We start from the raw sequence: 27,882 nt of genomic DNA, 5'->3' as shown, positions 1-27,882 counted from the left end.
TTGTGGAATGCTCTTCCCGGGGAGGTTCAGCGGGCACCTTCATGATACACCTTTAGGTGCCAGGCAAAAACGTTACTCTTTAACCATGCCTTTGGCTGATTGATATCCAGTGCCCTTTTAAAATGTGTTAGGGAGAAGGAGTTCTTGGGTTGTTCTTGTTTTTATTATTTATTTTGTGGTTTTATGTTGTGGTTTTATGTTGTAACCGCCCGAGACCTGCAGGTGGTATTCAAATTTAATAAATAGTAGTAGGAAGACAGGAGTGCCTGGCGTGCTCTGGTCCATGGGATCACAAAGAGTCGGACACGGACTAAACGACTAAACAACAACAAAGTAGGGATAGAAATAAATACATAGATAAATAAAGATAACAAAGTAAATATATGGGAAATGGCGGACAGGGGTGGGGAAGAAACAGCTGTAGCATATTAGATTACTTTAAACTTAATCACCGCCACCATTCTCATCCACCCAAATAATACCGCCTGCTTCAAACAGGGCGCCAGATTGCGGCTCTCCCAAGAGTCACTTCGCCCACACTCAAAATGGCGGCCGGAGACATCGCGTATGGGCAGAGCGACGGAGCCCCGCTGCGCCCAGCCAGCCCTTAGCCATCACAGAGGAGTAACTGAAAAACACACACCGCCTCCTCCTTCCCCCCTCCCCCTCGCGCGCCACAGCTCTGTGTGTCGCGCCGGCGCCTCATGGTGACGTCGCCGTTGCATAGCGATGAGGCATTAGCGCTTCCGGGGTGTGGGGCAGGGCGGCGGGGGGAGTTTCCCCGATGGGGTTGTTGTCCTGACTCCCTCGCAAGGCCCGAAGCGATGGGAAGCGGCAGGGGCGGCCGCCGCCAGCAACGCTCACGCCGCCGCCTCCGCTCCTCCGACCGCTCCTCGCCGCTGTAATGGCGGCCTTCACTACGACCAGCAACGAAGCCGCTGCTGCCGCAGGCGCGCTGCCGCCGGAAGGTCTCGGAGCCGAGCCGGTGCTGGACGAGTTCACGGCGCCGGCGGAGAAGAGCGGCTCCCTGGAGCGGAGCCGCGCCAGCATCGAGCGCCTGTTCCGGGTCCGCCTGGCCATCCTGGGGTCGCTGAGCAGCGGCGGTTGGGCCGCTCTAGATCTCGGGCAGCAGCAAAGCGCCGCCGCCGGGCGCAGGATCTGGCTGAGCCTCCGAGGCCAGCGGGAGGACGTTCGGGCCGCCAAGGTATGTTGGGGGGGGGGATGTTAATCTCTTATTTGTTTTATTGCATTCATACTTTATCATCTCTCCAAAGCAGTTCAAGATAGTTTATCCATTGTTCGTTAGTTTGTTTATTTCCTTTACAGACCACCTTTTTCTACTCCCAAGGAGCTCAGTTGTTCTTCTCCCCCCCCCCCCTTCTAATCCCCATAGCAACAACCCCGGGAGGTAGGTTAGGTGAGAGGAAGTGACCGTGTCCCCAAGTCACCCAGTGAGCTTCATGGCCCAGTCGGGGGGGGTTGAATCCTGGTCTCTTCCAGGCTTCTGCCTGACACACCACTACACCTCTTGCTCTTTGTCCTCACCACAACCCTGTGAGGTTGTAGAAGCAGAGGACATCCAGTGCAGATGAATGTCGGAGGGTTCAGGGCAGATGAAATAAAGGGCTTCTTCTCTGAGCGCATAGTAGTAGGCATGCAAGGGAGGGTGTACGTGTATTTAAATTTTACATGAATATCCCACCTTTCCTCCAAGGAGCTAAAGGTGGCAAATACACTTTACTTCCTCTCCAATAATCCTGTGAGTTAGGTTGGGCTGAGAGTGAGTGACTCTTAGGAGGTCACTCCGCTCCTTAGGAGGTCACTTAGTGAGAGCTTCATAACTGAGTGGGAAAATTGGTCTTCTAGCTCTTAGTCCAACACTGCACCACAACAACTCTGGACGGTTTCTGTTTTAATAGGGCTGTGATATATTTGTGTATATAGGGAAATTATTTTGATTCAGTGGCAGAATATTTGCCTTCATGTAAAAACGCCCATCTTCAAACCCTTCCATCACAAAGCAGGGGTGGGAAAGACCTCCAACTGAAACCATGGTACTAAGAGTCAGTGTTGACAATACAGAACCAGATGGATGAATTATCTGACTCGGTATAAGGCAGCTTCCTGTATTTGTGTATTTGTATATAGCTGAGGTAGGGAGGCTGTAGCCTTGAAGATGTTGTTGCACTACAGCTCCCACAATCCCTGGCTGTTGTCCGTATTGACTAGGCTGATGGGAGTTGGGAGTCCAACAACGTATGGACAGTTACAGGCTCCCCTGTCCTTGGTATATTGTGTGTGAAATATGAGAGAGAGAAAGCCCAGGCCATTCTGGGTAAGATCAAATGTCTCTCTAGTCCAGTATTCCCCACCTTGTCTCTGAGAAGCCTACAAGCAGGACTTAGGACCTTCTGCGTGCAAAGCAGATGGTGTACCACTGAGCTACATTCCTTCTCCTTATAGATGAAGGCAGGAACCCTTTCCTGTTGTTGCTTCCCAGCAATTGATATTGTTATGGCACCATGTCTGTAAATGGTTCTCTTTTGAAAAAACGGATATGACAGCTTCCTCTCCTGGGGGCTTAAAATCTAAACTATACACAGGGAATGGAGGATAGGGAGGAATGAAGGCCGGGGAAGATTGGGATATTTCAACAGCATGTACTTTGGCTTAGTTACATTAAGGTATAGTATAGGGGGATGATCCAAAAGTTTCCTGGAAAAAAATAGAGACATTATGATATCTGAACCTGGAGGCTACACATAGCCATTTTGACTAGTAGTTGTTGATAGCCTTAGTGTGTGTGTGTGTGTGTGTGTGTGTGTGTGTGTGATGTAACACCTGTTATTATATCATAGCATTAAAGCAACCAAACAGCTCTGCTAACAAGTAGGTTATGATCCCAGTGCAGGCATAGGCAAACTCAGCCTTCCAGATGTTTTGGGACTACAACTCCTATCATCCCTGACCACTGGTCCTGTTAGCTAGGGATGATGGGAGTTGTAGTCCCAAAACATCTGGAGGACCAAGTGTGCCTATGCCTGTCCTAGTGGGATACTATCTTACACTGGTTTACAATATATGAAAGTAAGGTTTAACAAGCCAATTTTCATTGGGTCATTCATTTCCTTTCATATAGCACCCACATACACGTTCAGATCTGTCTGTCTGTGCACACACAAATAATAGAATTTAGTGTGTATGTATATATTACTCATTTTGAGTCCATGAGATAGGGTGGGGTGTAAATGAGTTTCCTTCTTCCTCATTCAAGTGTGTGTGTGTGCATACGTGCTTGCACATATAGACATGCGGAAAAGGGATTTATAGAACACCCTATCCTAAGTACCCGGGTGAGCTGTATATATTTTACACCTGACAAGAGAATGGTTTTTGCCCACCCTTACCATAAGGGCTCAAGGAGGTTAATAGCTTCAGGTACAATAGAACATGATTATAACTCAGTTGCCTTAAGGCCTTGAGATAGAGTATTTCTCTTGTGTACAATGTATGTCAACAAAATGCACATGCATCTTATTGTGTGTATCTAAAAATATAGGCAACAACTGTTTTATGTTTATCCAATATGCGTGGCGACGGGGTGGACTGATGCATACTCCGCTGACACGCAAGGGGGTCAGGAGCATGATCCCCACGCAAAACGAGGCTCTTTAGTCAAGGCGAACTATATGTATTTGAGTGTGTAGAAAATAAGCACAAGAGGGATATATTTGCTCTATAGCATGCCTTATTCTGAGGGCTCAGGGTGAGTTAGCGCCACTCCACAAGTGTGAGAAGCCTGCTGTTTCAGGATGAGCTGTTGCTATGTAAAATTTTGTAGTGGACAAAGGTCATGAATCTGCCTTGGCAGCATCCCATCAATTTTAACAATTTTTAAATGTCAACACTCAGTTGGCACCATGGTAACTTATCTCCTTTTCTGGGGTCCTCAACAGCATGATCTACAAATGCAGGTGGTGCTGCTGCCACCTGAACTAAAGCTTGCTGTAGTGGGAGTTGCTTTCAGAGGAACTGCCAAGCTTTCTCTATTGTAATCTTCAAAATCAGCAAAAGACTGTTTTCTTCTGCTAGACTTTTTGAGATGTATAAGGTTGCCCTCAACCAGGACTGTATCCCTCTGGGCATATGATGTGCTGATACTAGCAAGACTCTGCCCATCAATCTGGGGACTCAGTGTACGTTTCTTGATACCTGTTTGTACTTCTCAGTTACACAAATATTTGAGTATACTGTTTAGAGGGAGGAGGAAGAGATTTCTAAAAAAAAAAAAAATGCAGTGGAACAGGAGCCTGAGCTGGTGGCTGGCCAGCAAGTACTTAGGGTGCCAGTATCACAAAAAATAAGCATGTGGGTGACAGATGGAAGGAGAGAAACATGTGGCCTTGATGGTGCTGCCCTTCAGCAGTATTGTATAGTCATTTCTAGTTCCACAATTAACTGGCAAATCCTGGCCCATTATGAATTTCCAAAGACATGGGGCCAGCACTTGCCAATTAGTTGTAGAACCTTGTTAGTAGCAATTTGTGGGTTGTGGAAATGGTGCCAGCCCAATAAGAAAAGAGAGAACTGCCAACACACAGTGCCCAAAATGAAGGAGGCGAGGGAGACAGGAAAAGCTTTGGAGTGATTGCCAGTTGTTAGGTTGGAGGGGCTTGAAATTTGGGCCACCCATCGTTTTGCAAAATTGTTATTTATATGTTTTTATGCATGGGCTCCCGCAGCTTGCGGAGAGTTGCCTGCATGCTGAAGCCAGGGCGCGCTGAGCTCAGCGCGCCCAGACTTTGCGCAACTCTCCGCAAGGCGCGGGAGCCCGGCACTGGGCTCCCACGGCTTGCGGAGAGTTGCCTGTTCTGGGGTCGGGGGAAGCTCGGGCTTCCCCAGCCCCGCGCCTGGGGGGGAAATAAATTTTTTTTCCCCTTTATTCCCCCCCCCCCCCTCAAAAAAAACTAGGTGCGCCTTATGGGACGGTGCGTCCTATAGGCAAAAAATACGGTAAATTCCTTTCCCTTCATACAACTTATTCAAGTGTTTGGAACTAACATAATGGGGGGGGGGTTGCCTTAGGACTTTTAGCAGTGGGGGAAGTGTACATTTTCTGGGTAGGAAGTATACCTTCCACTCCTTCCTCTCCCCCCCCCCCCGCCAAAAAAACCCATTTGTGTTTGCCTTTGTGATCAGGTTTTGACAATTGTTAGACCCCTGGTTTGCCTAAGAGCCTAAGCATTTGGCATACAAAGCATTATAAAAATAGTTGCATGTACCCTGAAATGGGAATCTGTTTCCCTAAGCAGCAGTTTTCTCCACACACACACACACACACACCTCTACCACTCAGCATAGGCACAAAGCATAGACAAACATAGTCAGTAGTCAAGAACAGCAGGTGTCTAAGTCATCTGGAGGGCTCTAGGTTGCTAAAGGTTGTTTTGCACTGACTCCAGTGGCTTCCTGGGGTTTCAGGCAGGTGGTTGAACCTGGGCTTTCTGCATGCAAAATCACTGAACTACAATCCTTCTACCTACCAAAAATAAGGTGACATGAATATTTCTCCCCTTCCTTGTGTCAAGGGAGGATTAAAAAATACTTTTTGACATGTGTTTTATTGTTCACATGGAGGGACGGGGAGGCAGGTAGACTCCATAAGTTTGAATTTATAATCCTCAGGCCTGGCTACATAACTGTCCATTCTTAGTTTGGAAATACTTTTCCAGCCCTGGACCAAAGTATGAGAATTGCTTTGCTACCACAGTTAAGCAATTGTCTTTCAGTGTGAGCTATTGTTATGTCTCTAGATTGTGGGAAATAGGAAAGGTGATAAGCCCACAAAGTAATGACATGGCTAAACCACAAGTAAGTTTTACACAGGGTATATTTATAGTCACATGCAACTTCTTTCAAAACCCACAGAATGACACTTGCTTTACTCCTTAAAAATATTCAATGCGTCTGAGGCTTCTGCTGTTTTTGCCAATTACAGCCATACCTTGGAAGTCAAGCGGAATCCGTCTGGAAGTCCGTTCGACTTCCAAAACATTTGAAAACCAAAGTGCTGCTTCTGATTGGCTGCAGGAAGCTCCTGCAGCCAATCGGAAGCCATGGAAGCCCCATCAAACATTTGGCTTCCAAAAATAGTTTGCAAACCGAAGAGTTACTTCCGGGTTTGCAGTGTTCGGGAGCCAAAACATTCAAGAACTAAGCTGTTCAAAAACCAAGGTACAACTGTATATAAGTTTGCATTCAAACCCAGACTCATTCTAGATCAGATCTTCAGGAAGGGGCCCTTTCACACATTAAGGAGAGGCAAACACTGGAATGCCACAGAAATATACCTTAATGTGCTGATAAGCATAGCTGTGTAGTACAAATTTACAAGCAGTTTTTCATGTTTCACTTTACACGGTTAGTTTGTAAATCAACATAAATCTGTTACAGGAAATGGCCTTAAGACTGGATTGGGGAGAGATTCCCTACATGTTCAAAGGAATTTTTGCTCAGGTGTAAGTTGTTCTGTGGTAATATGGAAAATTCTAAAGAGTTAGGTTATTGGATGGTTTGTTTCAAAATATCTCTACCCTGCCTTTCTGATTTCAGCCCCCAAGGTTGAAGACAAAACACTTAGACAATAAAATCCTCATTAGCAATATTAAAACATAAAACTGATAACTAAATAGCACCATTAGAAGAGGTAACAATAAAATCAAATGCAATGGAAAATAAGTTGGTTTTAATTATGTTAACCCCACACTCAAGCTAATAAGGCACGCAGAACAGCATACATAATGTTTTGGATCACTAACCTTTTGAGACCCATGGGTACATTTGGCATTTTGAGCGACTGCTGTGATAGCTTCTCCCATCCCCACTCGAATGAATATATAAATTATTTGTGTTTCCATGGAGGTTGGGTAAAAGCTGGATCACTTGAATATGCATGATTTTATACAGGGCCCTCACCACCATCAAATTAAAACTCACATTAGTAGACTACACTGTAAAAAAACAACCCACAGATTCACTGCTCGCTAGCACCACAACAACATGGATCGTCGTGGTTTTTAGAGAAGATGACAACAAACCAATGGCAAACTAAAAAATGCATATATAAACACAGAGGTGACCTGTGGTTTGAGAGAACTACTTGTAAAATTATGAGGAAGCACCATGACAGAACTGAAAAGAACTGGATCTGTGACTTTTATGGTTCAGTTAATGAGATCTGTGATTTGGAGTGGAGTGAGGGGACTGTGAAAAAATGATGTAATTTCAATATCTGTTTTACTAGATCTGGATTCACACCCCCCCTTTCTCTCAGAGTCACATTTCTTTCCCTCCTGCACTACATTACTATTCTTGCACTCTCCCTTTTGAATCCAGCAAGCATTCCACTCCTCCCTGATTATTCCCTTTTCCCTTCAGCTCCTATTTCCCTCTTATCCTTTCAGCCACTCCCCTTTCTGCTCAGTTTCTCAGGTGCCTATCTGAGCCTTGAGAAGAACACAGAGCTAAAAGAGGAAGTGGCAAATAGTATTGCTTACCCTACTTCCTCTGGCACTTTTTTGTGCTTTGAAGGAAAGGCGCCTTGCCACCTCATCATAAAGAGGCTGGTGAATGCAGCAGGCACTGAGGTTTTGTGGGCACCAGGAAAGTACTCGAGGATGCATGGTACCCACAGGCACCATTTGGCAATCCCAACCTAAGGTCATTTAAGAGCAGTAAAACTTGTGTGTGGTATTTAAATAGCCCATCTGAAGAGGTGGAGGTGCTGACAGTTGCCTTGCTGGTGGCTCCTTCTTATGTTCACAGGGAAGTTGGTTGTAATGGTGTCTGTGACAGAAGGGAGATGGTGAAGCAGCAGCTGTGAAGATGGCCATGACAGTCTCCCTGACATACTTTGCTCACAGGGTGATTAGGTTTAGTTGGTACAGTTGAATATAGTTAGGGAGGTTATTTACAGGGTATTCTGAAAATGAGGTATTGTTGCAAAAAAAAAGGTCCTCTTTCTATCCATATTCACCAACCTAGTACCCAAAGGGAGAGGCACTAGAGTACTCAGACGAATTAAGTTTTAAGCCCAACAGATTCATGCAAGGATACTGTCCTTCAGATACCTCAGCCACTTAAAACTTTATACAGCCGTACCTTGGAAGTCGAACGGAAGCCGTTCCGGAAGTCCGTTCAATTTCCAAAATGTTTGAAAACCAAAGCGCAGTTGGAGAAACCCCATTGGACGTTCTGCTTCCAAAAGAACATTCGAAAACCAGAACAGTCACTTCTGGGTTTTGATCGTTCAGGAGCCAGAACGTTCAAGGAACTAGGCTGTTCAACTTCCAAGGTACGACTGTATGTTTAAAAAGCAGCTTTCTGAATTGCATCCAGAAATGAATTGGGGGCTTGTGAAAGATCCTGAAATGCCAGCATATCATGATCATCTGGCAAGACCTCATTTATGACCTCACCACAGCATTCTGAACCAAACAAAGTTTCTGAATAGACAGTCATCAAATACAGTTGTTTGTATGATGCATTGCAGTGACATACACATTTCTGTGTGCAAGTTACCTTACAGTAAAACACATATTTCTGGTTTCCCTTCTCAGTACTCTCTTGGATGTAGGCACAAGAACAGCAATGCAAAAGAGCACTTTTCTTTTTGCCTCAAGCAGTTGCCCAATTGTGGGTTTATTACTAAGAAATATACCATGCTATTTTTTTAAGGGATAAAACCAGAATGTTGCAATTGGTATTGTTTCCGTTGTTTATAAGTAACCTCTTCGAAGCTGTGAAAATTTGTGTTGGGGATATTAGTATGAGAAGTACAGGATGAGCCCTTTAAAAGATGCTCCGTGGATACGGAGTACAGTAGACGCTCAGGTTGCGAATGTGATCTGTGTGGAATGCACGTTCGCAACCCGCAGTGTGTGCAACCGCCAAAACCCGGAAGTAACGCGTTCCAGTACTTCCGGGTATCGGCAGTCCATAACCCCAAAAAATGCAACCTGAAGCGTTTGTAACCCAAGGTATGACTGTACACATGTTCCATGAAGCCTTTTTTAAAAGACTCACCCTGTACAACTCTGTCTGAATGCAATGCAATGCAATACAATAGTATATGCTCATGATTTGAATATATGCTGCTGGCCTTTATTTCTGGAGTTTATATTAAACTTTTTGTTCTCATAATCTGAAATACACTGTTATGTTGAAATGGTACTAGGGCATGCTTGTCTTCTTCTTCTTCTTCTTCTTCTTCTTCTTCTCTCTCTCTCTCTCTCTCTCTCTCTTCTCTCCCCTAGGACCCATAGTTGCAAAATAGGGATAGGTATGACAAGGAGAAAATTGCATATTTGGTAACGTGTCATTGGACTTCTTTGGGAGAGGGAGGGAGAATGATTCTTACATCGGCTTCTTCTAAACATGTTCATATTTTAGATTTAAGAATTCTGTAGAGGCTGAGGGCCTTAGCTCAGTGGCAGAGCGCATGTTTTGCCAGGTTCAGTCCCTGGCATCTCCTGATAGGACTGGAAAAGACTCCTATTGGAAACTATGGAGAGCCACAGTACTAGTGAGTTTTAAGTACTAACAGACAGGCCTATGGTTTGACTTGATATAAGGCAGCTTCCTATGCTTCTGTTGGGTAGGGTATGTGCTCTTGGAGATTGCATGTGCAAAGAAAGTTCGGTTCCTGAATGGAAATGCCCTTGGGTTTTTTGTTTGGTTTGTTTTAATAAGTCTCTTGCACCTTCCTCAATAAAGTGGTCACGACAGGACTGCTTTTTTAAGAAAGAGGAAAAGCTCTCTTAAAAAGTGGACATATACTGAGATCTTCCATGGAATACCTGTTTTCCACCTGTTTCAGGAAGACCAAAAAGGTCATGGGGATTTCTCAATGAGTAGTTCATATCTTGCAGGTTGTGTAATGTTCTAAAAGAGTAAGTGATTTCAGAGCTGAACAGCTCTAAATTGGGGGGATGAGATATATTCTTGAAGGATAAGGCTATCAGTAGCAATGTAAAATTTCCAAGAATTTTGAAGACATGATGGGAATTGGCTTTTCTCTTTTTTTTCCGGGGGCATGAAGCTTTGGGGGGAATGGGAAAATATGCAAAACTTTTCTTTTTCATCATACTTTACAAATGAAAAGTCACTTTGTTACTTTCAGAACTTAAAATGCATAACTTGGTTTGCCATAAAATTAACTTGTTTGTTAACCTAAGTATCGTTTATTCAGATGATAAATACATTCTTAGCCAATGCTAAGGGGGGACATGGTTTCAAATCTCTGCTCACCCAGGAAGCTCATTGGTTAGTCACTTTTTCTCTCAGCTTACCCTTGGTCGTGTGTTTTTGGGGGACTGGGGTTAGAACAAACTGTAGGAGTGGACCATGAGAAAATGTTATTAACAGAGATCTGTAATGATATACAAGCTTCCGTAAATAGAACTTGTCTCGTATTATCAGTCTTTCCATGCAGTGTGCAGCCTTGTACAGTTCCCAGAGTGTTCAAGGCCTCACAAGTTCCCAATGTGAACAGTGTGACCCAGATTCCTCTGCAGTGTGTTTTGGTGTCTCTGCAGGTGCTTTAGTGTGAGAAGGCACCAAGTTGCTGTGGTGCTTTAGTTCACTGTACCCTCCAGGGAGCTGGAGCACAGGTTTCAGAGAGTCTTGGGAAATAGTTCATGTTCCTCAGGCCCAGCAGTAGCTCCTGTGCAGAGCAAAAAGATGGGGAAATAACTGAACATTGTGCCAGTAACAAATTCTTATTCACAAGACCCCAGCTGGCTCATTGTGTAATGTTGCTGTTCTTAAATTGGTGGCAGAACTTGGCAGCGTCATTGCTGCTGTTGAGCAGTTTCTGCTCTTCTGGCCCTTTTCTATTTGCTGGTGGTGAATCAGGGTTGACCCAACATAAAGGCCCTTTTAAGGGTTCCAGTGTGGCCTAAGGCACCCCTGCATCATTTTGTAAAAATGTGTAAACTCATCCATCTTCAGGGCCAGGAAGCTGGTGCATAATAATAAGCAAGAGGGAAGGCCCTTGCAAGGCTGCCGTTGCATGTCACAGTCAGGAATTACATGTGTACTCATTGGGACCCTGAAATTCACTTGTTTGTGGGTGATTATAATTAGGTTTGGAGGAAGTGCATCCTTTGAGTTCAATCCTCATCTCTGACAGGCTTATTCTAACCAATGTGGTGAAGTTAACCTTAGAACAGGAGCTGTCAATCTTTTAGATCCAGGACACACTTCCAGTTTCTGAATTTCTGCTTGCCTACTTCATTTTTCTCCCTTTCTTATCTTTAAATAACAAATAAAATGGTGATGGTGCATACGTGTATATAACCAGGAGGTGACTGCCAGTGATTCCAGTATATTAGGTGACCCTTCAGATCCTTGATTGACAGATTTGCTTTGAGTGATGTTCATTTCAAGGAGTGAGGGAAGTGAATTGTGTTGCAAGTAGATATCTGAATTGAAAGATGCCAGTTTCTCTAATTTTTCTTTCCTTTTTGTTGTAGGAATATATTAAAGGAATTTGTGAACCTGAATTAGAAGAGAGGGAGCATTATCCCAAAGACATGCACTGTATTTTTGTAGGAGCCCAGAGCCTCTTCTTGAACTGCCTTATTCAGGGGACCTGTGCTGATATTACTGTTCTGGAAATAGGGACCCTGAACATTAAGGGTGGTGCTGAACCTGTTGTCATGGCCAGAAGCCACGTTCAACAGTTTGTGAGTCTCTTCAGAAACAACACAAGTCTGCTGAACAGCAGAGAGTCAGAAGTGAAAAAACAGTTCAAACAACTTGTTGAAGCCCATGCGGATAAATATACAATGGACTTGTTGATCTTACCAAGCTCACTGAAGAGAGAACTACTTAGCCTTGCACAGAGCGAAAGCCAGAAAGCAGAAGGTAAAAATGTAGACCCTGCCAATTTTGATGGGACTCCAGAACTTCTTCCCAATGAAATACAGAAACGGTCTGCAATGAACAATGACTGCAGAACAGGTCACGAGGAAGCAAGAAACAATGCAGGTACCCCAGTCACTGAGTTAGCAAAGCAAATGGACACTCTCTTCCCTGATGCTCCAGAAAGACATTTCTTACCTATAAATGGACTGAATTCCTTAGAGACATCTGCAAGCAAAGAGAGGCAGTCATGTAAAAGGAGGTCATCAGATGCTGAGGAAAGGCTACCAAAGAAACAGTTTTCTTTAGAAAACAATGTAGTAGTGGTTGATCTGGTCACTGATGAAAGCAGCGAGATGGATGGTCCGGGTTTGAACACTAAAGAAGGCGATGAGATAAGTGAGGAAATGGAATACAACATTTTGGTGAACTTCTTCAAAAGCATGGGCTACTCACAACAGATTGTGGAGAAGGTGATTGGAGACCTCGGACAGTTGGCTGAGCCTCTACTGCTTTTGGAAGAAATTGAAAGAGAGAGCAAAAAGGTCCCTGAAGAGAAAGACCAGGTTGATGACCCACATTGGACTGCTGGGACTTGGGCAGAGAAAGATAAAGGTAGCTCTAGCAGCAAAGGCCAGCAGGACCGAGGTCTGAAATTAAAGCAGCCAAAGAATGCAGAACAAAACATGACCTCTGCTCCACGAGCACAGTGCAAGGTTGAAGGCAAACCGCATATATCAAACAGTGAAAACCAGACTCCTCTTTCTGGAAGCCAAAATCCACAATACAAAGGCTGCAGTAAAGCAGTCTCAAACTATTATTATGAACAGTCTCGTATTTCCCAAACAAATGATATAGAAAGTGACGGTCATGTGAATGCTTGTGATAGTATGCAAAGGGTAGTGAAAGGCAGGAAACCGAAAGAGCCCGGCTTGGTAGCAAGGGGTGGCTCGGAGACTCCACACCCACCAGTTGAGAAAGAAACTATGGTTCTTCAGGCATGTCCAGACCCCTCATCTGCGAAGCATGATCAGCATGGACGATGTAATCCTTTGCAGCTTGGAGCCAGGCAGTTCCCACCCCCAAAAACAAATCATCTCCTAGAGCATCTGCAAATGACTGCCCCTTCCTCAGAAAGGAGAAAAGGAGGGTCATACAGTCATCATGCTGACCCTTCAGTCACTGGGATTCAGAGGTTTAAAGAATCTTTGAAAACACCATACAAGTTGGAATTGAAAAATGAGCCAGGGAGAGACCACTTAAAGTACATAGTAATAGATGGCAGCAATGTTGCAATTGCGTGAGTATTGATGACTGTTGGGTTTCAGTAGCATTTCAGAGTGAAACCAGATGTGGGAGGGGGGCCGAATTACGAAAAAGTGCATGTATTTAGAGCCAGGGTGGGGTGGGGAAGCAGATTTTACCAGGACTAGCATAGCTTTTCAATCAAGATCCTTTATTAGGCATAGCAAACCACACATTATCAAACAGACACCGTATATACAAATTGTGCAAAATACGAACGCATAGCTTTTCCTGGTGAGAGGTGTGGGAAATTTAGATCAGACTCTAGTCTCTCTCCTTTTGACATGTTGGACCATTTAAATGTTCTGTAGCAATGAATAATATCCAGATACCTAAAGTAAAGAAAACCTCTTGTTTTGTACGCCAATAGTTACATGAAGCTTGGCCAATGAGATGGCCAGACATGAATTTCTTAAATAGAAAAGCATTGGCAATATAACCAAAAGTTCCCTTAGCATGTTCCAGTCTGGAATATCCTGTTTGATTTCTGAGCAAGCCAGCTGTAGCACAGTCTTAAGAAATGCACTTCAGTTGTCACTCGTGCTTTCTTTATGGTGCTTGAGTTATGTGTCCTCGGCCAGTTCTTTACCCTGTTTTGGACTTGCCTCTTTTCACAACCATCATGTGTGGTTAAGCTTCACTGAGGAATATACCGCAGGTTCAAATCATCCCACTTGTGTGAATGAAAGCTACATAACGATTGAGATTGTTCCTTGTGCTTCATATATGTTAGCTTAATCATCCTTACAACAGCACTATAAGGAAGGTCATAATTTTATTAGTCACAGCTCAGGTGAGGGTGTGAGTAGGTTGCTGAGGCCACCCAGTAAGTTCACCTTTGAAACAAGATTTGCGCTGGGGACTTCCAAGCAAACAGCTTACATTCATTGTTGCTATGCTTCATGGGCTCTGTCATAGTTGTGATACGTGTTCATATTTCTGAAGCTTTCTGATTAACATGATTAAGTCACCATCTCTCAGCCTTACCTGCATGAAAATTTCCTTGTAGGAAGGGTGGAATCCAGTAGCAGGGTAAATATAAATGGTCAGACTATTTGTCTTTTTTGAAAAGTGTGAAGAGGAAGGGTTATCGGTAGCATTTTAGACATGGCTGTGAAAACCTGAAATCTTTGTGGCCAGCATTTTGGAGCTGGATTGCTTTTGTTTTTTTTTACATGTTACATTTATTTAAGGCACCATATGATAAGGGCTGTCTTACAATTGAGAGCCCTTCTCCACATTGCTGGCTTCAAGATTTTTTTGGGGGGGGGGGGGCTTTGAGCAAGACGCCTTCAGTTGCCAACTGTTAAACAAGACGAGGCAGAAAATCCCCCCCCCCCAGTGTTCCCACCTTTCTAGCTGTCCTGTGCAAAGTGAAGGTTGCTGTGTGAATGAAAGAGTGGGCACTCTTGGTCTTGGGGCTTGGCAGATACCCTCTGCTGCTCTTAGGGCTCTTTGACCTTGAATTGCTGAGTCTACTGTCATTCGCTTGCATTTCATGACCTTGAGTTCTAGTCTTACAGGAGAGAAAGAAAATACTGTCTCCACCTCAACACATGCCATCCTGTAGCAGCTTCTTTTGTTGTATGGAGCCTTCTTTCCTCTTACTTGTAGTATAGAGCCTACACAGGTGCTGGAGTAGACATGAACTAAAGGCATGAACTAAAACTAAGCACACCACCAAGCAATGCCAACAATAGTTCTATAATAATAAATCAAGATCATGTACACACTTGCCCCTCCCTCTTAAAACTAGGGTTGTTACCCAGTTAAAGACTTATTAATTAGATGGGTTTTAGTTGATTGGTGGATTCAACTTCTGTTAGCTAGTAAAAAAATAATAATTCTAAAACACAGTGCATGTATAGATGATGCAAGCACGTGTCATAGACACCACCTTAGAGCCATTCCATTTTGTTCAATGGAAATGTGGGAACGACTTCTTTTGTTTATGGTTGGCAGTTTTTATAAGTACAGTACTTGCGTTCAATAATATGTGGTTTTTTTTTAAAGAGTCTTGTAGCACCCTAAAGACTAGCAAATTGATGATGGCATAAGCTTCCATATTATCCTAGTTATATGAATGCACTCAGAAGCTGCTGCTTAACTAATTGGGACACATTCCTGGTCTAATTTAATCAGAATATTACAGCACTGACTTAAATCACTCGTAAGACCTAATTTCCTCTTCTACTGTATGCTGCTTTCTACAACTGACTTTAGAACAGGTTATTGCAGGACAGTTTTGTTTTGTTTGTAAATCATAGCAGTGGGGATTTGCTTACCTACCAAAACACAGAATGTAAATAATCTTTGGTTAACACTGGAGAGCCTCTTTTAGGTTCACTATAACAGTTGCTCCAAATTTGGACCCAAGCCATTGGCTATTGAAACAAATAGATGTTACACAACACCACACTTACTGTTGGGCAAACCTATTTCTTTTGATTGTGTTGGCACAAGGAAATGATGCAGCAGAATTATTATCATTTATTGTATTTATATCCCGCCCTTCCTCCCCAAGGAGCTCCTTTTTAACTGTAGGATCCGTGCATCATCTTTCAGTGAAATTACAGAGTTAAAATTAAAACTAAGCCATGCAGTAATTCCAAAATTAAGAACCTATGAGCATCTTAACAGAGATCAGATCTAGCTGCTAACTTGCAGCCCAAAAGCTTCCTGAGAGAAAGAGAGAGGTATTGACTACTCCAGAAAACCACAACAGACCTTTTCCATCCAGACTAACAGGCAGGTAATTTCAGAAGGAAGGTGTTACAAGAGTTCACTGTGACCTCACTAGATGTCAACCTCACCCCTGAAGGTAGTGGCCTTCAGGGTGGAACTACCCATTGCATGAATATATGTGTAACCAAAAAAACCCCGCCCTGATTGCTGAATTTCCTAGGGAAGGGAAATTTTGAGTAGAGAAATTCTGGGTGTACATCCTGAATCCTGCCCATACCTTCATCTCCAAATTGTTTTCCCAATGCAAGCTGCCTTTCCTCATTCCAGAGAACTTCCAGAGACTTCTTTCTTCATTCCAGGGATTCATTTGGAGAGAACCAAGCAAATGCTTGGAACACGAGACAGAGGAGAAATTAAGTACCCTATTCCCCAGTTGTTGTTGTTTTTCTTTTGCAAATCCCTCTCCCATTGAAAGAAAAACATATTCTGGGAATTTTCTTCCTCTCTGAGAAGAAATATAAATCATATTCTTCTAAATGAATTTTCAAGTGGCAAGAGCCCTTTTCAGGCATTCTGCATCCAAGTAGAAAAAATACACATTGGGGACTAGTGTGTTGGCTCTGCCTCCCCGTGGCTAGTCTGATTGCCCTTCACAAGGTGGAGGATGAAGTTCTGAAGTGGGGATTTCTGTAGCCTCTCATTGAGAAGAGTAGGCTTTACATTTCAGAAGATCACCCTCCACCTCATGGAAAGCACCTGGAACAGCAATGGGGGGGAGCAAAGCTATCACACTTGTCTCTGCTGCTCTGCTTTTGTGATGAAGATGATGCTGTGGATTTATCCTATTGTAGGGAAAGCAGTGGTTGGGCTTTTGTTACACGTATCATCTATTGTTAGGCCTTTGGATCAGGGCCTCTCTGGATGATCTCCACATTAGGAAGATGCCCATAGTATGCCTCAGGTGTGTAGTTAGAAACATACTGAGGAAGCTGGAGAGGGGAGGTATTGTAGAACAGATGAAACCTAAATACAGGTAGCCCAATATGTTTAAATCTGTATTAAATACCAATATAGACTAGAGTTTGTAAAAGGAAAAGAAAAAGAAGGAATCAATACTTGTCTGTTATTCCAAGGTCCCTGTAGTAATTGGCTAGAACAAATTTACTTGTTAGTGTGTAATTGGGTAGACTTTTGCCTCCATGTTTGACCAGAAAAGAGGTTGGAACCATAGGGCTGTATCTGAGGGCAGGGCCAGTGGCTTGGGTGGACATGTCCTTCTGCCCAGTCAATCAAACTGTCCACTGCCAATGATGTGGAGCTTCCCTTTCAGCCCACCAAAGAGGCAGATGAAAGTGCTGGTGGCAGCCAGTGGAAGTGTTTGGATGAAGGAAAGGCTGGTCTGGCCCAGGGTCTGTTGAATCTGATGACATTCACACTACCAGTGCATGGTGGCATCAGGCCTGATTGCTATGCCAGCTCCTGATTGTAGCAGCAATCATCCTTTTCTTATCCCCCTCTACGTCCCCTCCCCCCAGCTTGCTAAGGTAAAGGTAAAGGTAAAGGGACCCCTGACCATTAAGTCCAGTTGTGACCGACTCGGGGGTTGCGGCGCTCATCTCACTTTACTGGCCGAGGGAGCCGGCGTACAGCTTCCAGGTCATGTGGCCAGCATGACTAAGCCACTTCTGGCGAACCAGAGCAGCGCACGGAAACGCCGTTTACCTTCCCGCCAGAGCAGTACCTATTGATCTACTTGCACTTTGACGTGCTTTCGAACTGCTAGGTTGGCAGGAGCAGGGACCGAGCAATGGGAGCTCACCCCGTCGCAGGGATTTGAACCGCCAACCTTCTGATCGGCAAGTCCTAGGCTCTGTGGTTTAACCCACAGCGCCACCCGCATTTGCAGGGCTGCAAATGGGGCCATGGCCATGCCCCTCCACAAAACTCTGCCAGGTAGTGGCCATGGTTTGTATTGCAGGGACGAGACTCGCTGAAATTAGTTGACTTAAGTTCATCATGATTGAGTAGATTCATTGAGATCAATGGACAGAGTATACCCATAGTTGAAAGACGAGAATTCAGGCAAGGCCTGGGTTATCCCTGAAGGGCCAGGTTTCTCAGGGGTTACATCCATGGTGCTCTTCTTCATTCCCTACAAAGATAAGGCCATCTCCCTGAATTGTGCACAGGAGCATACTGATAGGTGTAAATTTGTCAGTGTGGTGTGGAATAGTTGATGGGATATTAACACCACCAAGTTCACTATCCAAAAAGCTAAAGGGCTAAGTTAGGGTAGTCAATATGAGGCTCTTCCAATGTTGTTGGATTCCAGCTCCCACAATCCTTGGCCATGCTGGCTGGGGCTGATGGGAGTTAGCCTGCTGGCCACTCTTGGACTAAATAAGGTAGCCTGTGTGCTCTCAGCACATGTTGCCAAGGCTGTAGTGCCTCACCATACTGCTTTTTAAGCTGAACAGGGGGAGCAATTTTCAGTTGTGATATTGCAGGGAGGGAGCAGTCTGTAATATGGGGGTGTGGAAAATGCACCATTGTGAAATCACTGGACTCCAGAATAAACTGCTATTACAAAGGGGGAGGGGGTGCATTAAAAATCCGCCGATGTGAACAATTTCTTAGTTCTTCAAAAAGCTCAGAAAATAGTGATGTAAAATGAAAGTCACAACTATGATTCATCTTAAATTCCAGTTTTTGCCCAGATTGGGACTAATGGGGAAGGGTATGCAAATAGTTGACACTGTGTAATAATTCTATGCATCATGTTTTAACTGTGAACTTATTAAAGGAAGTGTGTGGCCTTCATTGGGTATTTTGAGACTTTTGCAATGATCACTGAAGGGTGGATATCATGCAATGTGTAAACCAAGCAAAGTTATGGTGTGGTTTTGCCTCTGCCATTAACTCATGATTTATTTTTTCCAAAATTCTACATCTATATATAAAATAATAATAATAATAAATTCCTTCCAGTAGCACCTTAGAGACCAACTAAGTTTGTTATTGGTATGAGCTTTCGTGTGCATGCACACAAAAGCTCATACCAATAACAAACTTAGTTGGTCTCTAAGGTGCTACTGGAAGGAACTTTTTATTAATAATATTATTATTTTGTTTTGACTACAGCAGACCAACACGGCTACCTACCTCTAACTAGTATCTATATATAGTGAGGTGATTATTTGCACCCTCAATTTCTGCTTATTTATCCTTCTCCCATATGCACATAAGTAGAATAAACACCCATATCGTGGACCCCTCCTGTAACTCAGGATATTGTATAGAGAAGTCAGTGGCTGGTAGCCAAACAAATAGGATCTGTGACAAAACGTTGCCGTGTAGTGTCAGGGTGTCAGCATGCCATGCCATCTCCCTTATTTTCTCCTTTTCACCTCTCAACACAGAGTCCACATTCCATGTCCCCGATCATGCTTGGTTCTTGGTGGACTGTTCTTCAGATTCCTGCTTTAGAAATATAATAATAAAAACTTTATTTGGGTGTACTTCCACAGACCTTGGTGCTCCCCCAAGTCTGCTGAATCTCTTTGCAGGGAGTCATGCTATTTTGGCTACATATGGGCCCACACTTGTTGAATGAACTTGGTATTAATCCTTGAGATAATTATAGCTAGAAGTTACTTCCAGGTTAAAAGGGCCACTGATTATCACTTGCTGGGGAGCAACATTGCCTCATTCTCCTGTAGACTTCATGGGGCATCTGATTGGCCACTGCAGGTCCCGGAAAGCTGAACTAGATTGGACTTGAACTGCTCAAGCATTGCTTGCCCTTATGGTCTTTGAATGTGGAGGGGTAGGCTCCAGGCTGGTAAAGTATAGAAAATTCTGTTCCAAAAAGTCATGATTAAAATATTGTGTGCTGGTATGTCAGTCATGACCCTTCATCTAGTCCTCCTTGCCCGTCATACCTTGCCAATCCTCCAACCCACCTAGCATGAGTTGCAACTCCTGCTGAGAAGCAACAGGCAGCCTCGTCGGAGGACAGATATTTCTATTGCAACTCTGCATTGATTGGCTCATTTTGCTACATTCAGGACAGAGATGTGGTTAAATGCACCTTTGCAGTGGAATGTTGATTTGTAAGGGGTCAGGCCTGAAGTACTGTCTCTTCTAGAGTTTCTGAAAGCAGCCTCCTCTGTGGATTGATCATTTGGGCTCACATAATTTCTCCCATTGCACAAGTGTGTCCTGGTGCAGGGTTTGGAAATTATACCTGAGCAAATCTTCCAGGGTTTTTTCCCAAGGGGGAAAGAGGAAATAAAAGAAATAGGTGGTGGCAGGTGTTCTTCTTTGGGTTGTCTAGCAAGACAGTTCATAAATTGCTGCAAAGTGCACATGATAGCAACTCTGAAGCTTCAGTGCACTGTTTTCTTAGACTGCATCCACACTGGACATTTCCAGCACATGACTTTCCCCTATGAGATCAAGGAAGTGGGCATGTGCTTTTAATGGATGGAGTGTATGCAACCTTAGTTTGGTATAATGGCCTTCAGCCTTCCCAGTTCCAAAGCCCACATTTAGTACATCATGGGGCCTGTTTTGCTGTTTCTTTCTCTATATCTTGACCTGGCCTTGGGCAAGCTTCTCTTTCTCTCACCTAATCTGCCCCTTGTTGCGTGCTGAGCCTCGAGATTGTAACTAGCTTTGAAGCATATCAGGAAGGAAGTCTAAATAAACAGAACTACCAAGAGTGAAGCACGTACAGCTGGTTTATTTTGTTCCTCCCAGTTACTAAGCTTGCAGTCCCTCTTCTGTTGCAAGGACATGAGTGTGCAATAAACATTTTAACGAAGAGTTATTACAACCCTCTTAGAGATCTTGAAATGTTGTGATTGACTGTAAGGCTAAAACTACAAGATAATAGTCACGTGGGGGTTTTTTTCCTTGTAAAACTCCCTTTTTAAAAAACAACTGCTGCTCAGGCTGCAATCTCTAATGCAAGGTTGGTGTGTGTAGGGGGTGGTTTTGGACAGTTTTCCACCTCCAGAGCAACTTCTCTGGCTGCTGTTTGGCCCCATGGGAGGGAGAATGTTTTCTCTATGGGGTCAGAAGGGGTTGCTGTTGCAAGTAAGTTGTTCAGTTTTGGTGTGCCACAAGGAAAGTAAATAAGATGGTGGGAATGAGACACCAATGGGCCTGTGGGAACCCTGCTTTAAAAACCTTGAAGTAAGACAATACAAGAGAAAACAACTCTGTTTTTATGTAGCACTGAGCGGCATAACATAGTATTAGCTTTGCCAAGGGAGTTCCTGCACAAACATGACTGGTTACATAAGCCTAAATGTTTCTCTGTCACAGGTTAGCGGCAGCAGGACAAACAAGGGAGGAGAAAAATTATTAAGGGGCAAGACAAGTAGAAAAGGGGGCAGTTTTCCATGGCTCTTTTGAGCTTTCCCATGTAGCTGCTGCAGCAGGGAGCCTTTTCTACTCATAGGGGTTTCTTGCGTGATCAAGGACTTTGGAAGATGGTTGTCCTTAATTGCATGGGAAGCCTTCATGACTGAACATGGAGAAGCAAGATGTGGTGCCCGGGGGAGGGGCAGTCCTACAGAATTTTTCTACTTATGTTTCCCAACTGACTTCGATATAAATGACTTTGATATAACGTCCTTCCAGCATCCAAATTCTATAGACCTTTAGATTGGCTAACCCCCCGCCTCCAATAAATAAATCAGCGAGGAGTACCATTGGTGGACTGCATCATTTGACTTGTACAAACAGTTCACTTCTTATCTTTACATGCTTTTTCATCTTGTATGTTTAGCTGTTGATTTCTTGTAAAGCAGACTCTGATGATTAGCAAACATTACTCTGCTCCTTTCTTTCCTTTCTGCAGCCATGGTCTACAGAAGATCTTCTCATGTCGGGGAATTGCAATTGCTGTTGATCACTTTTGGAAACGTGGCCACAGAAAGATCACTGTGTTTGTCCCACAGTGGCGAACAAGGAGAGATTCTAACATCACAGGTAAAAGATCTAATGGGATTGTGCTTGCTTTGGAGTTTCACAGTTCCCATCTCCTGTGTTCAATTTTTATTTACAAAATGACACTACTGGAAGTAAGCTGGTACCTAGTAAACAATTTGGATTTGTTTAATTTTATATATAAAATGGCACATCTTCCTAACATTCTGTCCTGTATGAGCATGTCCAAGAAACTGGATTCTGGGGAGGTTGTACAAATGAGTGAATGGGGCTATACCATTTTAGTAAGGAGCTCCAAGGGCTTGCTGTTCTTTCAGCCTCTTTTCCTCCCTCCCTCCCTCCCTTCCTTCCCTTCCTTCCCTTTTCTTTCTTTCTCTCTCTCTCTCTCTCCCCCCCTCTCCCCCCCTCCCCTCCCCCCCATCCCCAGCTCAGGGATAACAAAACAGACCTTTGTAAAAGTTAGTATAATGGGCACTCTTTGAATGCTCTGCACAAAACATCTGTTCTTTCTAAACTCAGTTCTTTTCAATGTGTTCTTTTTTATTTTCGTTTTAATAGAACAGCATTTCTTAACCCAGCTCCAGGATGTTGGTATTTTGGCGCTCACCCCTGCAAGGGTTGTATTTGGAGCCAGGATTGCATCTCATGATGACAGGTAAAAAGACTTTGTGTACCTAATGGACAGTTATGCGACTCCTAGTTCTTCTCAAGAGGAGCCATTTATTGAGTTGGGAAATGGGATACGCATCTGTTTTGTCCTGTTAACATTATTCTGTGTTGCTTTTAAGATAGCATACCTTTGTGAGATGTGTTCCACTTAATTTAAGTCTCCAGGTTCTAAATGTGAATGTATGAAGAAGCTATTCTAGGGACTTCTTCATACTAAGAGTGGGCTCTGCCACTGAGCTGTGGTCCCTTCTTCAATCCACTTGACCATCTCACAGTTTTGTTACCTCTTTTTCCTGCATATGCAGACCAAGCTGAAGTGTTGAACAGCCACACGTCATTCATGCACATCTGATTCAGCTCACCGTCAAGGAAAACTGTGTAGTGTAGACTTGCCCTGTTGTTCTGCAGACTGAGTACTGTCCCTGTGTGTGTCCAGTTCTAAGTTGGTACAAAATGTTGCTGAGCACCCTCTTTATTTTATTTGTTTAATGTTTGAGTTATTTCATACATTTGCATTATTTAGAAACCTTTTCTGGAACACATTCATTGTTATCTTGCCTTAATTTAAGAATTAATAACCAATTTAATTATAAACCTATAGCCCAAGTTTCCTAATGGATGTAATGCCTGGAACAGGATCCAAAGACCTACTTTGCATATCGTTTAGTCCCAAGCCTTCTGTGAAACAACAGATGTGTGGTTTTTTTGTATGCTGGCCAGCTCAGATTTAGGCATCCCCAGAACAATATATGATCTGCAGCACTATAATAATAATAATAGCAGTCGTAATAATATCATCATCCTCATTTCCCATCCAGGCCCTGACATACCCAGACCTGTTTAGCTTTAGTAAGGTGGCCAAATCATCAGCACCTAGGAAGCACAGCAGCTGCTTTCCTGTGCGACTTCCAGCGGGTCACAAAACCAGGATTACTCGATCCACAGTAGCACATGGCTGCTTTGTTGCCCAGAAACTTATTCAGTGCAAGGATGCTGATTCTCCCAACAAATGTTGTTGTAGGTTTTTGCTACATCTCGCTGAAAAGACTGGAGGAGTTATTGTCACCAATGATAATCTCAGAGAATTTGTGGATGAGTCCACATCCTGGAGGGAGATTATTCAAAAGAGGTAATGTGTTAATTTTGTTCAGTTACAAACATGTGCAGTGGGCAGGTAGACAAGTGATCGGTTACAATATTTAGTGGGGGGGGGTGGACTGATAAAAGTTGTTTTGGCTTAATCACTTGATTTAGATAGTCTTATTGATTTTGCCAGAGATGGGGAACCTTGTAGCCCTATAGTTGTTCTTGGGCTCCAGACTTCTAACACCCATTATCCTCAGCAAGCGTGGTCAGGGGTGATGGGAGTTGTAGTGTGGCCACACCCTGAGAACTACAGGTTCCCTGCTCCCGTTTTATGTTGAGGTGATTGGTGTTCCCTATCCGATTCTGCATCTTTCTTTCTCAGGTTTGTTTTTGGATTTGGGGCACAGGGCAATTGAATTGCCAATCAGCTCTCTACCAGGGCTGGAACATGAATTCCCTGATGGCAAAATCCCATCAGCACACATTCACCAGCTTTATAACCTGAGAAAGCTCATACTTAGTGAGCCACTTCCGGATAGAGCAGAGGGAAGCTTGGCCATCATGTGTCCCCAGCATCTCACAGGCAAACTCCTGAAATTACTCTGTTGAGACTTCTTGTGGATTTTTAGATTCTGAGACTGTGAATGGCACCATTACCATACATCTTTGCAATACAATGTGGAACAAGTGATTGGGAAAGGACCCAATTCAACAAAACAGTGTTTGAACTGAAGCTCTCCTAGGATTAGAACTGCAGTGGATTTCTGCAAGGCTGGATTCTGCCCGCTGAATTTGTGCTGCCCACAAGCATTGAAGTTCAGTAATAAAGTGCACATGTTGTATGAAGAACGTCCCAGGCTCAATCCCCTGTGTCTCTTTACAGTTAAAAGGATCTTTGATACTATAGCTGGGGAAGACCTCTGCTCAAGATCCTGGATAATTGCTGCAAGTTAGAGTATTGCAGCCTTCCCCAACTTGGTGCCCTCCAGATGTTGTTAGGCTACAGCTCCCATCATCCTTATTAGCCATAGTGGCTAGGGCTTGTGTGCTTGGATTCCGGTTGTCTGGAGAGCATCAGATTAGGGAAGGGTAAAGAATGGAGGACTAATTAAACCTATGGTCTCATCAGGTTTAGGACTGTTTCATGATTTGATAGTGTCCTGCCAGAGAGCCCTCCCCCCCAAAGAACACCAGCTGTATGTTTGTATAGTGTATGAATGTTGAGATTACTTCTGTCTATAAATCTGAATGTTGCTTTCCTTCCTGCTACTTTTCCTCACTGCCTGTTTTGGTGTTGCAGGCTGCTGCCGTACACTTTCGTTGGAGACTTCTTCATGGTTCCCGATGATCCTCTGGGACGAAATGGACCAGGAATAGAACGTTTCCTTCAGGAGGAAACCCGTTTCAGGTAGAGTACCCTGTGGGGCTTAAGGGGGAAACAGATGCCACCACTGAAGCAAAGCCCTTCATGTGACTTGAGAAGGTCATAAGATGTAAATCACACCACATAAGACCTTAAATAGGAAGAAGCAGTGGTTTTGCAGGAGGAATTGCTTGTCGTCAGTTACCACAGCTATCTCTGTGTGGTGATGCCAAGTACGTTTGTATAACATTGGATTGTAACACCGAGAAAAGGAAGGCAAGTGTTCTGGTAACATCCTTTGATGTTAGATTGTGGTGGGTCACATGACGACATTGGACACACTGCAGTTGGAGCTGTGATGCACTTTCATGAGTAGCTGGTCTGCTGCATCAGCTGTTAGAAGATCTGCTGCTTGGTTGCGGTGGGCACATGGAAAGTGCTTTGTTACCTGTGTCCGGTCTGCATCTGGGAGGGGCTCAGTTCTTTGTCCTTTATCATGTAAAGCTTTATTGTGTTTAAAAGTCAGGTAAAAATGACTTGCATAAAATGTTGAATACATAAGCAAAGCAAGGTCTAATCTGAACTGCTGTTTCTATGCTATGGCACTTCAAGGTTAGAAAGTTCTGTAATTGTATTGGTGACTTGTAAAAGTCCATCAAATGCAGATGAATATTTTATTATGATTAAATGTGTGCATCTTCCCTTATCACCAGCCATATCAAGATGATGATGATGATGATGATGATTATTATTATTATTATTATTTTAAATGACAAATGTGGAAAGAGACAACTTGAAATGTCAAATCAGTGTTTCTTTCTACTGAAAGCAAAATAAATTACTGTGTCATCCAGAGTTCTTTAACAAATTTAAACCTTAAATCAGGCTTCCTCAACCTCGGCCCTCCAGATGTTTTGAGACTACAATTCTCATCATCCCTGATCACTGGTCCTCTTAGCTAGGGATGATGGGAGTTGTAGTCCGAAAACATCTGGAGGGCCGAGGTTGAGATAGCCTGTTTTAGAGCATCTTTCTTTTTAGACCCCATGGAAACATGGGAGGTGGTTGTTCTCTTGCCTTCCTAGTTTGAAATGTTGTTTTTGTTCTCCAGAGGTGTTCCACCCCAACATGGCCATGGAAGTGGCGGCCCACCTCCTTTTGGGACATCGCATTTCCTGATGCCAACTGATGGTAGTGGACAGTTGCCAAAGAGCCCATTACCTGGTGCCGTACCTGCCTTGACTATGTTTCCACCAGCACCTCATGCTAACCCAGCCCTCCCCCCGCATACAAGATCTACTGCAGAAACAATCCACTTAAGAGAAGCCTTGAGAAAAATCTTCCCTACGTCCGAGCAGAGGGAGAAGATAGAAGAGATACTTGCCCAGCATCCCCACATGAGGGACATGAATGCCCTGTCTGCGATGGTGCTTGACTTGGGCTGATGCACACAACCGCAAAGCTTTGGATTCTGCAGTTTGGATTGTTAATGTAAAGATGCATACGAGCTGGTGTTAGGCCATCTGTGAATAGTCAAAACTTAATCCTTTTGTATAAAAAAAATTGTTAATATTTGGATGATTCACTGATACCCCTTTTTTATTCATCTAAGTTATGTTGCTTTTACAAAATTGTATTGATGCATTTTTTAAAAAAAGAAAAGAAAACAAGTCTTTATTTCTGACTGCCTTGAAAATTGTTTACAAAACTTCAAGTTATTTGGGAAATAAGTAGATCTGACCGCAGATCTAAGTTCTGCTTAAAATTGAATTCATATTTGCAGGTTTCTTAATGGGCATTATTTCTTCTCTCATTGCCTGATTTAATAGACAGAGGTGAATTTTCAGTGAGCAAATTATGGCCATTTCATATATCCTGGTCATGCAAGTGCTGGAGGTCTCCATCTTAAGGCAAAATACTTTCCTGACTACTGCTTGCAAGCCCTTGGCTTGCTATTGGCTGAATTTATACAGTATCGCACAGTCCAAATACAGGCTAATGGGGCTAGCTGTGCCAATGAAGCTTTTGGAGAATGCTCAGGAAGAACATGTTAGAATTTTGTGACTTCCTGAAAACCATTGTAGTCCAATTTAGTTTGCTGGCTTTTATTACAATATGTGTTTCTCAGTTTGGAAAAAAAAACATTGGAAGGAAACATTTCTTCCCAACTTCTTATAGTGGGCAATAAAAACAAATTGTTTTATGGCATTACCACTTGATATCAATGAAGTTGTTGTAGAGCATTTGTACTGGTAGGAAGCTTTTGAAGGTGGCTCTGCTCAAGCCGAGTGCTCCTCCTTCCTTTGTGAGAAGCTACAAGGTGCTTCAATGCTTGGGTTCACATGGTACCATTTGAACACTGATTTAGTGTGTTTGGGGTACAATATGCAACCACATCTTTGGCTTAACCTGAGAGAATGTATCTGTGACCTCACAGCTGGAAAAGCGGGGAAAGAAGGTCACGTGTACAACCACCTTAGAATGGGCCCTCACTGAAAAACTAGGGCATCTACAGCAGGGTTGGAGAACCTGCCTTTAAAATATATCTCAGCATCTTTCATAGAATGGGTAGTTGTGCACACATGCTTCCAGTAGTAGAAGCATGTTTAGGACTGCAAGGAGCAAAGTAAACTTGGAGTGGCACCAACCTTGCCTTGCACTGTTAAAAGAGCACCATCTCTTAACAATTCAACAAGGGAGAGGAAGGAAGATGGCACGAGCAATTGTCAAGGGAACAGTTCCATTGCACGCACCCCACCCCCCCAATTTTAGCACACCAACAGTTGTCGAACAAGCCTCTTGACAAGTGTTCTTGGCTTTGCAGGAATTCCCCTCCGCTTGAAAGAATGATAAACCGGTCTGTTTAACCACAGTCATGCCTACCAGCTGCT

The 27,882-nt window shown here is 43.6% G+C and overlaps 1 protein-coding gene across 1 annotated transcript; it reads left to right on the top strand.

The window, feature by feature from the left end:
• Nucleotides 1–716: 716 nt before the first annotated feature.
• On the top strand, nucleotides 717–27,216 carry N4BP1 (NEDD4 binding protein 1). Its single transcript, XM_028740209.2, has 7 exons — nucleotides 717–1,204; nucleotides 11,535–13,225; nucleotides 21,785–21,915; nucleotides 22,432–22,528; nucleotides 23,564–23,671; nucleotides 24,929–25,036; nucleotides 26,103–27,216. Exons 1-7 carry the CDS (start codon nucleotides 905–907, stop codon nucleotides 26,434–26,436), a joined length of 2,769 nt encoding a protein of 922 aa, XP_028596042.2. The 5' UTR covers nucleotides 717–904; the 3' UTR covers nucleotides 26,437–27,216.
• Nucleotides 27,217–27,882: the final 666 nt, after the last annotated feature.

Source organism: Podarcis muralis, chromosome 7, assembly GCF_964188315.1.
Source record: "Podarcis muralis chromosome 7, rPodMur119.hap1.1, whole genome shotgun sequence".
Taxonomy (NCBI): Eukaryota; Metazoa; Chordata; class Lepidosauria; order Squamata; family Lacertidae; genus Podarcis; species Podarcis muralis.
The sequence above is the reverse complement of the archived record's forward strand: the minus strand, read 5'-3'. Positions and strand labels throughout refer to the sequence as shown.